General features: G+C 43.9%; 1 protein-coding gene across 1 annotated transcript in view; it reads left to right on the forward strand.

Moving 5' to 3' along the window:
* Window positions 1-14,932, forward strand: part of LOC126416857 (leucine-rich repeat-containing protein 24-like) — a gene marked incomplete at its 5' end in the record, with an annotated part of 209,373 nt that overhangs the window by 124,056 nt on the left and 70,385 nt on the right. Inside the window, one exon of the mRNA XM_050084741.1 lies at window positions 2,209-2,381. Within this exon, the coding sequence (XP_049940698.1) occupies window positions 2,209-2,381 (173 nt within the window). The remainder of the gene's footprint in view (window positions 1-2,208; window positions 2,382-14,932) is intronic.

Here is a 14,932-nt window from a genome sequence, read left to right on the forward strand (position 1 = left end):
TTGTAAACGGACTACTTTGTGGTTCTGGTCTCAGCGATTTCACCCACGACGTACATTTTCAAGGCTCGTTTGTTTTCTTTTGTTTTAGATAATAGTTTAGTCTTCCTAACTGAGTCAATAGACGTTCGCATAACTCGCAAGTACTCTAACTTCTTAATCCTGAAATCATGTTTACTAAGCATTCTGTCGAACTTCCTGCAGTGGTATGGCGAGTTATTCGTACAGTCACAGAAATGAGTGGAATATTAGAAACCACCATGAAACTTCCTGGCAGATTAAAGCTGTTTGCCGGACCGAGTTCGAGTCTCTGTCCGGCACACAGTTTTAATCTGCCCAGAAGTTTCATATCAGCGCATACTCCGCTGCAGTGCGAAAATCTCATTCCGGAAACATCCCCCAGGCAGTGTGTGGCTAAGCCATGTCTCCGCAATATCCTTTCTTCGAGGAGTGCTAGTTCTGCAAGGTTCGGAGAAGGGCTTCTGTGAAGTTCGGAAGGTAGGAGACGAGGTACTGGCAGAACTGAAGCTGTGAGGACGGGTCGTGAGTCGTGCTTGGGCAGCTCAGATGATAGAAGACTTCCCCGCAAAAGACAAAGGTCCCGAGTTCGAGTCTCGGTCCGGTACACAGTCTTAATGTGCCAGGAAGTTTCATATCAGTGCACACTCCGCTGCAGAATGAAAATCTCATTCTGGAACCACCTTATCTGCAATACCCCTCTTCCCGCCGAAGTCCGCTAGTTTCGTCGACTTCATGAAGTTCGCAGATTGGTGGAAACATTGTACCGTTGGGACCCCTAAACACTTATAATTGGCATCACCACCCAAGAAAGTGCGAAGTGAGTTTACTGATCAATTTGTTTCTCCAGAAGGGAAAGTAGGATGACAGTACAGACGTCTTTAAATTTTAGCTGATTTTCTGTAATGTTACCGTAAACGTAAGTGCATTACCTTCATGATAGCCGGCCGGGGTGGTCGGGCGGGTCTAGGCTCTACAGTCTGGAACCGAGCGACCGCTACGGAACAGGTTCGAGTCCTGCCTCGGGCAGCCACCTGTGATGCCCTTAGGTTAGTTAGGTTTATGTAGTTCTAAGTTCCAGGGGACTCATCACCTCAGAAGTTAAGTCCCATAGTGCTCAGAGCCATTTGAATCATTTTTGAACCTTCGTGACAAAAGTAATAAGTATTGCTTGCAATAACCGAAGAGTAATTAGAAGGCAGTCTCATGGTGAGATACCGAGCTGCATTTTTATTTCCTATTATCGAATATTTGACAGCACAATAGACAAGAGATGTTGGAAATTTACGTACGACAACCTCAAAGTTTTTAGCCAGGTAATTCGCCTGATATCAGTTAACTGAATAGTGTTTCTGGATAACATGAATATGTGCCCCTCTACCATTTTTCCTATTCCTTCATTTTTGTGTTACGTCACTATTTTTATTCAGTTATAATAATGCAATAACAGTGGCGACTGCTCTGGTTTTTAAAAAGAACAGCACTACTGCCACTAGTATTTGCAGGAAGTTCCTGAATTAAACTTTCCCCTGTGACTTGAAGAAGTAAACTTGAGTAAGTTTGTGTTGTAATGGAAACATCTCACCAAGTGCTTACTGAAGTTACTTGCTAGTGAACACAATCCTTTCGCCATACTTCGCATCTAGAGGCAGCTTGACGTTGGCAGCGCTCGGAGACAAACAAATACGTTTAAAAAAAATGTGTGTGAAATGTTATGGGACTTAACTGCTAAGGTCATCAGTCCCTAAGTTTACACACTACTTAACCTAAATTATCCTAAGGAGAAACACACACACCCATATCCGAGGGAGGACTCGAACCTCCGCCGGGACCAGCCGCACAGTCCATGACTGCAGCGCCACAGACCGGTCGGCTAATCCCGCACGGCAGTACGTTTCAAGTAGGGAAGATTTTCTGTGCTTCTGGCAGCACCTGCGAAATCGCCAAGTTATCGTGGTCAAACAGCATCTTTGTATCTCTGTCTCACAGTTTTCTTTTTTTTAACTGTATTTGAGAATCAGTGAGGCTTCATATGAACATCCTTATACTCGATTTCAGCGTTTGGTCTCATATTTTTCGTAATTAATTTGAGAGTAAGATGATCATTGTAACGTTACGAAATGACTGAAAGTTATCGTTAGCTAAAATGCCAGTAAATGTTAGCGAGACTTTAAATTACATTTTGTTTTTCAGGTGGGCACGGCCGAAACTGCAGTGGTGTCGCATCCGCGGATGCGCGAGTACCGCGGAGTGCCCGACACTGATGACGAGGACGAAGACGTGGAGGACGAGGCCGGCTACGAGGAGGACGAGCAGGAGACGACCACGCCCTCCGCTGACCTCCACATCCCGCGCATCAACAGCTGGTACGCTCGCCCTCACCTCGCACAGCATGTTTTCAACTTCTGTACCTGCCATAGCGCTACTACTCTGTCACACTCATCTCCACTTTTCCTAGAGCTTATGACGTGAATGCGTATTCAGAATGTATAGAGTCAATGAGTAACAGCTTCCAAGCTGTCATTAATGAGGTCTGTTTTTACTATTCACTGCTAACACACGTATCTACGCCAACAGACATACACTACTGTCCATTAAAACTGCTACACCAAGAAGAAAAGCAGATGATAAACGGGTATTCATTGGACAAATATGTTATACTACAACTGATATGTGATTACATTTTCACGCAATTTGGGTGCATAGATCCTGAGAAATCAGTACCAAGAACAACCACCTCTAGTCGTAATAACGGCCTTGATACGCCTGGGCATTGAGTCAAACAGACCTTCGATGGCGTGTACAGGTACAGCTGCCCATGCAGTTCATCAAGAGTAGTGACTGGCGTATTGTGACGAGCCAGTTGCTCAGCCACCATTGACCAGACGTTTTCAATTCGTGAGAGATCTGCAGAATGTGCTGACCAGGGCAGCAGTCGAACATTTTCTGTATCCAGAAAGGCCCGTACAGGATCTGCAACATGCGGTCGTGCATTATCCTGCTGAAATGCAGGGTTTCGCAGGGATCGAATGAAGGGTGGAGCCGTCAGTGCGAACAAGAGGTGACCGAGACGTGTAACCAATGGCAACCCATACCATCACGCCGGGTGATACGCCAGTATGGCGATGACGAACACACGCTTCCAATGTGCGTTCACCGCGATGTCCCAAACACGGATGCGACCATCATGATGCTGTAAACAGAACTTGGATTCATCCGAAAAAATGACGTTTTGCCATTCATGCACCCAGGTTCGGCGTTGAGTACACCATCGCAGGCGCTCCTGTCTGTGATGCAGCCTCAAGGGTAACCGCAGCCATAGTCTCAGAGCTGATAGTCCATGCTGCTGCAAACGTCGTCGAACTGCTCGTGCAGATGGATGTTGTCTTGCAAACGTCCCCATCTGTTGACTCAGGGATCGAAACGTGGCTGCACGATCCGTTACAGCCGTGCGGATGAGATGCCTGTCATCTCGGCTGCTAGTGATACGAGGCCGTAAGGGATTCAGCACGGCGTCCCGTATTAACCTTCTGAACCCACCGACTCCATGTTCTGTTAACAGTCATTGTATCTCGACCAACGCGAGCAGCAGTGTCGCGATACGACAAACCGCAATCACGATAGGCTCCAATCCCACCTTCATCAAAGTCGGAAACGTGATGGTACGCATTTCTCCTCCTTACAAGAGGCATGAGAACAACCTTTCAGCAGGCAACGCCGGTCAACTGCTGTTTGTGTATGAGAAATCGGTTGGAAACTTTCCTCGTGTCAGCACGTTGTAGGTGTCGCCCCTGGCGCCAACCTTGTGTGAATGCTCTGGAAAGCTAATCATTTGCACATCACAGCATCTTCTTCCTGTCACATAAATTTCGCGTTTGTAGCACATCATCTTCGTGGTGTAGCAATTTTAATGGCCAGTAGTGTAGCTTCCATCTCTTGGCAAGAAGTAGAACAGCTCCTACTTGCCTTCTCATATCAGTATATCTGTCGTGATCGTAGTAAGCACTCCACACAAACAATTTTTTCACAGCCTGGGAGATATCACACCAGTACCATGTGCTCCAGATTGTAGCATACATAACGGTCGCAATTCAGCGAGAAAGCGAGTCCTCAACCATCTTCAGGTAATTAATTTTCTCATGCTGACTAATCAGGAAAAGCGATCTGCTTTGCTGGGTAAAAACCTTGCTACAGCCAATATCTTCATTTACGGACATCTGGTTTCGACGGACTGTGCTGTCATCTTAAGGTCTTCAAAAATTTATGTTATAGAATACGTTCATTTTGAGTTGGGCCTCATGCGAAATTGTCATATATTATGTGCTACATTTTATATGCATCATAACAGGGCGTGAGGTACAACTCTAGGACATTACATTTTGAAGACCTGAAGATAATGAAAAGCCTGTCGAAACCGATTGTTTATAAATAAAGAAATATTTATGGGAGCTTGGCTTTAGGAAGTTTTCTTCAGGTATGCCATTTCCGGCTGAAGCCAGTCATTGCTCAGATGCTGTAAAATTACCAAACTGCGGGAGAGATGAGTGCTTCGTTCCGTACACTGTTCCAAATACAGAGAGACATTTTCTGTGCGTTTACGATCGGGTGATTTAACGAGCCTGGGTGTTCGTCAAACCACAAACAATGTGGTCAGCCCTGTGAAGACAGCTGTTCTCGACTTGGATAGCGTGTCTGCAGGATAGTCATCATGAAAGTGTTGACAAAAATGGTTTTTGTCACCAGTAATGTTGAAATAAATGAAGCTGAATGAGGGGTCCCAATCATGGCACATCGTCCGCCCCTGGTACATGAGTGGGCAGCGCTACGGAATGTCATACCTAACGGCCCGGGTTCGATTCTCGGCTCGGTCGGAGATTTTCTCCGCTCAGGACTGGGTGTTGTGTTGTCCTTCTCATCATCATTTCATCCCCATCGACATGCAAGTTGCCGAAGTGGCGTCAACTCGAAAGACTTGCACCAGTCGAACGGTCTCCTTTCCGGGAAGCCCTAGACACACGAGAATTCCATTTTATGGCACTTCACCTATGGTTTGAGCTGCACCCTCCACGCATTGCGCGTTAAACGAATCATTGGACCATCGTGGCACTGGACATTTCACATCACTTGAAACGATCTAAAATCATGACTTATGACGGACCACATATCACGCCATCAGCCAGCTCTTTTATTTCTTTTTTTCGTTTATTTCATTTTTTCACGCATCAGTGTTCTGGTTGCTTTCATGCGGCCCGCCAGGAATTCCTCTCCTGTGCCAATCCTTCTATCTCAGAGTAGCATTGCAACCTGCTTTCTAAAGTATTTGATGGATGTATTATTACAATTTCCGTCTTCCTCTACGGTTTTTACTCTCTACAACTCCCTCTTGAACCACGGAATTTGTTCCCTGATGTCTTAACAGATATCCTATTATCTTGCCTTATCTTGTCCCTTCTTTTTGGCAGTGTTTTCCATATATTCGTTTCCTCAACGATTCTGCGGAGAATCTCGTCATACCTGACCTTATCAGTTCACACCTCAAATGATTCTGTTGTCTTCTGTTGGCGGTTTTCCCACAGTCCATGTCTCACTGCCCAAACGTACATTTCCAGAAGTTTCTTCCTCAAATTCAGACTTGTGTTTGATACTAGTAGACTTCTCTTGGCCAGGAAAGCCCTTTTTGCCATTTGTAGTCTGCCTTTTATGTCATCCTCATTCCCTCCGTCATGGGTTATGTTACCGCCTAGATACCAGAATTGCTTTTTCATCTACCTACCGACCAGATGACAAAGGAGTAGAAATTGGAGGAAGAAGAGTAGGGTGCTTGAGATTTGCTGATGACATGGTCCTTGTAGCCACAGGGGAAAAAGAATTACAGGATTTGGTGGACACCATTGCAAGTAACGGAAAAAAATATGGAATGAAAATTAACACAAATAAAACAAAAGTATTGGCAATAGGAGGAAATAAGGAAATAAAAATTGTGCTGAATGGTGAAACACTAGAATAGGTTGAACATTTTAAGTATCTTGGAAGCAGGATAGACACCGACAGGAAGTGCACCATAGAAATTAAAATAAGGATAGAAATGGCAAAAGAGGCGTTTTATAAGAAAAGGAGAATCTTCTGCAGCGGTCTGGACAGAGAACTCGGAAAGAGACTCATAAAATGTCTTGTATGGAGTGTTCTTCTGTATGGCGCTGAAACATGGACTATGAGGAAAAAAGACAGAGAAAGGCTGGAGGCTTTTGAGATCTGGACATGGCGGAAGATGGAAAGAATAAGTTGGATGGACAGAGTAAAAAATGAAGAGGTACTGAGAAGAGTGGGAGAGAAAAGACAGTTACTAGATGTAATAAAGACAAGAAAAAGAAATTGGATTGGGCATATATTAAGAAAGAATGACGGACTGATAAAAACAGTTTTAGAAGGTTATGTAGAAGGGAAAAGGAAGCGAGGAAGGAAGAGATTCCAGATACTGGATGACATGATGGACGGTACAACATACAGCAGCCTTAAGAAGGAAGCAATGGATCGCAGAAAATGGAGAGGCAAAGGACCTGCTAATATACACTCCTGGAAATTGAAATAAGAACACCGTGAATTCATTGTCCCAGGAAGGGGAAACTTTATTGACACATTCCTGGGGTCAGATACACCACATGATCACACTGACAGAACCACAGGCACATAGACACAGGCAACAGAGCATGCACAATGTCGGCACTAGTACAGTGTATATCCACCTTTCGCAGCAATGCAGGCTGCTATTCTCCCATGGAGACGATCGTAGAGATGCTGGATGTAGTCCTGTGGAACGGCTTGCCATGCCATTTCCACCTGGCGCCTCAGTTGGACCAGCGTTCGTGCTGGACGTGCAGACCGCGTGAGACGACGCTTCATCCAGTCCCAAACATGCTCAATGGGGGACAGATCCGGAGATCTTGCTGGCCAGGGTAGTTGACTTACACCTTCTAGAGCACGTTGGGTGGCACGTGATACATGCGGACGTGCATTGTCCTGTTGGAACAGCAAGTTCCCTTGCCGGTCTAGGAATGGTAGAACGATGGGTTCGATGACGGTTTGGATGTACCGTGCACTATTCAGTGTCCCCTCGACGATCACCAGTGGTGTACGGCCAGTGTAGGAGATCGCTCCCCACACCATGATGCCGGGTGTTGGCCCTGTGTGCCTCGGTCGTATGCAGTCCTGATTGTGGCGCTCACCTGCACGGCGCCAAACACGCATACGACCATCATTGGCACCAAGGCAGAAGCGACTCTCATCGCTGAAGACGACACGTCTCCATTCGTCCCTCCATTCACGCCTGTCGCGACACCACTGGAGGCGGGCTGCACGATGTTGGGACGTGAGCGGAAGACGGCCTAACGGTGTGCGGGATCGTAGCCCAGCTTCATGGAGACGGTTGCGAATGGTCCTCGCCGATACCCCAGGAGCAACAGTGTCCCTAATTTGCTGGGAAGTGGCGGTGCGGTCCCCTGCGGCACTGCGTAGGATCCTACGGTCTTGGCGTGCATCCGTGCGTCGCTGCGGTCCGGTCCCAGGTCGACGGGCACGTGCACCTTCCGCCGACCACTGGCGACAACATCGATGTACTGTGGAGACCTCACGCCCCACGTGTTGAGCAATTCGGCGGTACGTCCACCCGGCCTCCCGCATGCCCACTATACGCCCTCGCTCAAAGTCCGTCAACTGCACATACGGTTCACGTCCACGCTGTCGCGGCATGCTACCAGTGTTAAAGACTGCGATGGAGCTCCGTATGCCACGGCAAACTGGCTGACACTGACGGCGGCGGTGCACAAATGCTGCGCAGCTAGCGCCATTCGACGGCCAACACCGCGGTTCCTGGTGTGTCCGCTGTGCCGTGCGTGTGATTATTGCTTGTACAGCCCTCTCGCAGTGTCGGGAGCAAGTATGGTGGGTCTGACACACCGGTGTCAATGTGTTCTTTTTTCCATTTCCAGGAGTGTAGCAGTTAACTGATGATGATGACCGACCAGCAGTTTCCGCGACCGAAGTCTACTGACTGTTCTAGACATCGTCAGCTCGAGCTGATGGCGCTGTTCTGAAGATGCCCTAAGACTAGGCCGAAACCTGTCATTTTGAAATAAAATAACCATTGTTATCTAAACTGTTTTTCACCAATTTTTAGTTCGGTATTCTCCGAAAAGATTAGTACAAGTTTTGAATGCTTCCATACAAACAATTAAGATGTTAATATTCTCACTGTTCTCATTTCTGCTGCATCTGACGACTTTAGTCTTCCTTCGGTTGACTGACAGTCAGTATTCTGTACTCATTAAAACTGTTTATTCCATTCGACAGCTCCTGCAATTCTTCTTGACTTTCACTGAGGATACCAATGCCATCGGCGAATCTTACATTGATATCATTTCACCTTGAATCTTAATGCTACTTCTCAACCTCATTTCTGTCACTGCATCTTCGACGTACAGATCAAACAGCAGGGGCGGAAGATTACATTCTTTTCTTACACCGTTTTTAATCCAGACAGCTGCTGGATAATTTCTGTATTTTTTCGTCAGTTGAAGACACGATTTTTTGTGTTCCTGTCTGAAGAATGTGCTTTAACGAAGTACCCTACTCCTGATGTCCAATGCATGCAGTTACTTTCGCAGTTCCGTTCAGAAACTGTTAGAGGTGGACCTTCATTTTCTAAAACTAAACATTCCGGCCTGGTTTGAAACCGGTTGCCATCAACAAGGCGTTAGTCGTCTCGGTGAGGATCCATTTAAGACCACTAATCATATGCTGTGTTACACGGCCACGAGTAGTAGAGCATTACATATAGACACGTTCGGCAGTCCAAATTGGACAACTTCACTCGTACTTTGGTAGTAGGCATATCCGAACAAGATAGCTCCATTCTTACATTGAGCCACATTACCTCGTCGACCCATCTGTTACTATGGGTCCATACAAGTAACTGTTACGTACATATTACGTCAGTGGGGAGGTCCGGTCGCCGCCAAACACTAGCCCTACTCAATCTACAGCGCTTCACTGTGCTCTGTTGTGTTTACGAAAGTGACAGACATTATCTCCAATGAGTATATTTAAGTCCCTGGAACCGTCAATACAAAACGTTTCGAGCCTGGGTTATCTATAGAATAAGAATCCGATTCATTTGTCAGTAACTTCTTAATTTATTACACGACCGGTTTCGAAGCATCAAGCTTCATATTCAAATGCCACCACCTACGAACAAGACGAGGGGCTACTAGCATACAAAGTCTGTGAGCATGACATGCCAAAACGAAATCTACAGTTGTGACGAGTGGTGTACTCACCTGACTGTGGCAACAGAAATGTGTGGCGTTCGGGTCAGTCAATCGCCCCACGTCAAACAAACGCATGGAACTGGAACAGAAACACTAATAGTAGTTTTGTAAATAAAACTGCCTTTTCCTGCTGCTACTTCATGTATTCCATACGCGTTTCGCCTTATCTTGTTCTAAGGCATCATCAGTGGGGTCTACAACAGTACCTTTTTGTTAGTTTTGGATGATTACACAGTTCACGTCGCGATTTTTTTGTGAAAAAGTATTTACTTAACGATTTTCTGATCTGTTTTTATTACTGCCATATATGCACAACTTTGCGTTCTGACCTTCTTCACCCTGTTCACCATGTTTCTCATTCCTTTTCATGGTGTATTATTGTTCTTTTGCCACTTGATATAACTATTTCGCCGAGAACTGCGTTTCACAACGTAAATATTGTGAGTTAATTACGTGTTTCCTCCTCTTTCGCATGTTTACCTGCTTGTTGGCAACCTAACAAAGTACGAAGTATATGTTCAAGACTAACTTCTATGTGTGTGTGTGTGTGTGTGTGTGTGTGTGTGTGTGTGTGTGAGAGAGAAAGAGAGAGAGAGAGAGAGAGAGAGAGACGATTATTTTTGTGGCTTGAATTGTATGGTGTTGTAATAGCTGCTGGCGAGTAGTTGAAAATTTTGGTTCCAACTGATTTGGACATAATAATGCAGATAGCATAATAATGCAGATAGCACAAAATAATGGTTACAATAATAACACAGTCACAAAACTAAACAACAAAATTACAAGTAAAATAAAAGCAGAAATCACCAAACCACAGACAACAACACAAAAGAACCAAACACAAACAGGCAGTCCCATGACAACTAGACAAGATAATCAGAAAAAGATGAAAAAAACACAAGATGGTACACAATGACATAAAACACAAAGTCACCCCTAAAATCACCAACACTTTCAAAAAAACAGGGAGTAAACATAGCAAAAACACAACAGACAATTCTACACAAAAATGTACCCCGAAACTGAAAAAAAAACAGAGACATATACCAGAAAGCAGGTATATATCAACAGCGTAACACTTGTGAAGGCAGATACATAGGACACACAGGTAGAACATTTGATATCCGATAAAAAGAACACATGAGAGTGTGTAAATATGGGACAAATCACTCCCCATTTGCAGAACACCTAAGAGAACATGACCACAAACCAACCACTAGAAAAGAGGACATGAAAATAGTTAGAATCAGAAATAAAAAAACACCTGCTAACCCTGCAAGAAAAGCACGACATACATAAAACCAAAGCAGAAAGAAAAATCTTGTTGAATGACCAAGTATACATGCCAGGCAATTCATTATTTACACTAATTGATAAAATAACAGAATAAAGCTCCCAAAGAGGATTAATATAATAATACTGTCCAATATAAGAATAATAATATCACCCAACATCTTTACACTCACCTATCCATGAACCCCTTCACAGAATATTGAAACTAAAAGTCAAATCAGCTGGCACCAAAATTTTCAACCACTCGCCAACAGCTAATGAAACACCATACAATTGAAACCACAAAAAAATAAAGATAAAGAAAAATAACAAAATATCTCTCTCTCTCTCACACACACACTCACTCACTCACTCACTCACTCATTCTATCTCATAGACACACACGAACAGAAGTTAGTCTTGAACATATACTTCGTACTTCGTTAGGTTGGCCACAAGGAGGTAAACATGCCAAAGAGGAGGAAGCACGTAATGGAGTGACAATATTTAAGTTGTGAAAAGCAGTGTCCGGCGAAATAATTATATCAGGTGGCAAAAGAGCAATAGTACACCACGAAAAAGAATGAGAAACATGGTGAACAGGGTGAAGAAGGTCAGAACGCAAAGCTGTGCGTATATGACAGTAATAAAAGTGGCAGTGCGACCGCCCGACCAGATGTGAGGAAACACAGATCAGCAAATCGTACGTAATTACTTTTTTACAAAAAAAATCGCGACGCGAAATGTTTAATAATCTAAAACTAACAAAAATGTACTGCTGTAGGTCCCACTGATGATGCCTTAGAACAAGATAAGGCGAAACGCGTATGGATTAAAAAAATTAAGTAGCAGCAGGAAAACGCAGTTTTATTTAGAAAACAAGTATTTATATGCTTTCTGCGGAAGATGTCGACGCCGGCCGGTGTGGCCGAGCGGTTCTAGGCGCTGTCTGGAACCGTGTGACCGCTACAATCGCAGGTTCGAATCCTGCCTCGGGCTTGGATGTGTGTGATGTCCTTGGGTTAGCAAGGTTTAAGTAGTTCTAAGTTCTAGAGGAATGATGACCTCAGATGTCAAGTCCCGTAGTGCTTAGAGCCTTCTTGGTTTGAAGATGGCTACACAAACAAGCTTGCTAAAACGCTAATTTTGGAGAGGGCTCCGCATACAAATCAAATCAATAACAGTATATATAAATAAGTAACTGAACTCATGCGTAGCAGTAGCAGCCACAGCGCCCGGTTGGACAACACAGACGGAGTGAGTAGTGCAGACGGCCCAGAAGCCATCCGAGCGCGGCAGCGGAAGCGACTGGAGCCGGGGAACTCTAGTAGATAGCCCCAAAAGAGCGGGAAACGAGTAAACAAATTAAGTTTACGTCTACTGGATGGGATACCTGTGGTTGGCGTACAACAGGATTACTTCAACGACAGAGTCGCTAAAAATAAAATAACATAAACTATATTAGATACGCCGAAGCGTCATCTTTAAGACATGAAAAGTAATATTACATAGACATAAATACCTAAAAGTGAAAGTGGCAAAAGGCATGACAATAAAAAATAAAAGACAGAAATGCAACAAAAGCATATACAAAAAATATATCGAAAACTTCTATAAATACGTTTCTATCTTGCAAATGTTCACTTGATCAATTATTTTGAGCCACTATTAACCAAAAAACGTCAAGGTAGTTGCTTTAATGGTTCAGGATTCTAAATAGCCTTCCTTACCTGAGCAAAACGCAAAGAGCATACCAGCAACTATTTTAAACTGCTTTAGAATGTGATCAACTCGCACGTGACATTGGTTTCACTATTGACTGTGTCGTCAAAGCCTTGACCATTTATGTGAATTTCTGCACTTTGTCGTTTTATGGTAGGTTCGCATTGATTACTCCCAAGTCTCGTCCGCTGGGATGATTTTTTTTTTTTCCAGAAAAACTGCCCACAATTTTCGTTTCAATCACGTTGCAACAGGCATCCACGCGCCGTTATTTTTGTTTTGGATTCAAGGAGCCCGGGACAAACTTAGCGCAGACATTTCTATTCTCCAAGACATTGTGGAGAATATCTTGTGCAACTGATTTTGAAGTGTGGCCCCATTGAGATTTGTGACGCAACATTGTTGAAACACCACGGCACGACATCCGCTATTTAACACATAACTGACCTGTTGAATGCACATCCGTTGTTTAGAGTTGTTCGTTCAAGCTGCCATTGTAGTTACTGCGCTGACGTCGCTTGTACGTGAGAAATATAGTCTTGAAACTTTTTATACGGACCACGATTCGTCATATTTTTTATCACAGAAGGCTTTTATCATACGCTGAAGGAGCACATTGCACAGAATTATAAGATACATTTGGTTGAACAGTAGTTTGAACTATGGACGTGACCTTGTCGCAGTATACTCCGGTGTTCTGGAAACAATTATGCCCCGCAGTGTTAACCCTTGCTTGGCCATTCCGAGGATAAAGCTCTCTGAGTTTACAAGAAATGTTTGCGGAATGGTTGAGTATTTTTCGTGAGTTTGGGAACCTCAGAAATTAAGATTAGTAGAAGAGATAGATTAGATTCGAAAAAAAACGCTATAACTTCAAGAAGATTCTCCTCCACCTCCGGTGGCAGACGTCACAAGAGAGATGGTGTGTCAGAATTCCGAGAGAAATGGTTCAAATGGCTCTGAGCACTATGGGACTTATCTGCTGAGGTCATCAGTCCCCTAGCACTTAGAACTACTTAAACCTAACTAACCTAAGGACATCACACACATCCATGCCTGAGGCAGGATTCGAACCTGCGACCGTAGCGGTCGTGCGGTTCCAGACTGTAGCGCCTAGAACGTTAAGGGGACAAAAAGGCAATAGTAGCTGGATCCGAAGTGCGTTCGGAAACACACTGTGAGAATCAAATTATAGATACAGATGAAGATGTTCTACTTTCCATAGTCTGGTTTGCCTGACCATGATTTGAAACAAATATCTCATTTAATAATTTTTTCATAATGCGAGGCCACAGTCATAATATATTTCTTTAAAGTCAGTACTGCCGCCGGCCACTGTGGCCGAGTTGTTCTAGGCGCTTCAGTCCGCAACCGCGCTGCTGCTACGGTCGCAGGTTCGAATCCTGCCTCGGGCATGGATGTGTGTTATGTCCTTAGGTTAGTTAGTTTTACGTAGTTCTTAGTCTAGGGGACTGATGACCTCACATGTTAAGTCCCATAGTGTTTAGAGACATTTGAACCATTTCAGCACCTCCATTAGACTGTTGTTTATTTACAGTTTTAGACTTACACAATCATGATTATGCTTGAAAGTGCCATTATAAACTGTTTTAAGTTTTATAAATTGCCTAAGATGGCATTCTGTCGTATTAAAATACACTATTAGACTCTTCCACGATGTGTCTAATAGTGTATTTTAATACGACAGTATGCCATCTTAGACAATTTATAACTCTTAAAACACTTGACAATGGCTCTTTGAGGCCGAGATCATGATTATATAAGTGTAAATGTGACACTGTAAATAAACAACAGTCTAATGGCGGTACTGACTTTAAAGAAATATCTCACTTCATTGCCATCATATTCCCAATTAAGGATTTACCGGCGTTGGACAAATAAACAGAAAATTCACTGTCTTAATCATCGCAGCACGATACTCGTTTAAGCAAATGGTAACTACGTTGCAAGGAAAATCTATAGTGCGAATAAGGACAGAAAGTCGGTGCCGCAGGGAAACATTTAAACTTGTAAGCTCCTTGAACGAATTTATTGTAGTGCGTTGCCCTATTGTTTACTCGGAGTGACGAAGAATAAGGTTCATTAGTTGACAGATAACTGACAAGGAATTATAATCAGATACTTTGGAGCGCATTCGTTCAAGTTTAACTTCGAAACATTGCAAATAATCTTAAGAATGTTCCTTGGTTCAAATGGCTCTGAGCACTATGGGACTTAATATCTGAGCTCATCAGTCCCCTAGAACTTAGAACTACATAAAACTAACTAAGGACATCACACACATCCATGCTCGAGGCAGGATTCGAACCTGCGACCGTAGCGGTCGCGCGATTACAGACTTAAGCGCCTAGAACCACTCGGCCACACCGGCCGGCGAATGATCCTTCCAAATAAGGTTTGTATTCTGCTACTGACGTCATTGGGGGTTGCTACTGTAAAGTGAACAAACCAAGCTAGTTGAAATGCTTAGAAGAAACAAAATAATTTTACAAACGACACATGTGTCTCATCGTTAATTGTTAGTGAAGAAAAGAGCTGTTCTGAAATACGAGGCCTATTCGGGAAGTAAGATCATATCG

Source organism: Schistocerca serialis, chromosome 8 (genome assembly GCF_023864345.2).
Source record: "Schistocerca serialis cubense isolate TAMUIC-IGC-003099 chromosome 8, iqSchSeri2.2, whole genome shotgun sequence".
Classification (NCBI taxonomy): Eukaryota; Metazoa; Arthropoda; class Insecta; order Orthoptera; family Acrididae; genus Schistocerca; species Schistocerca serialis.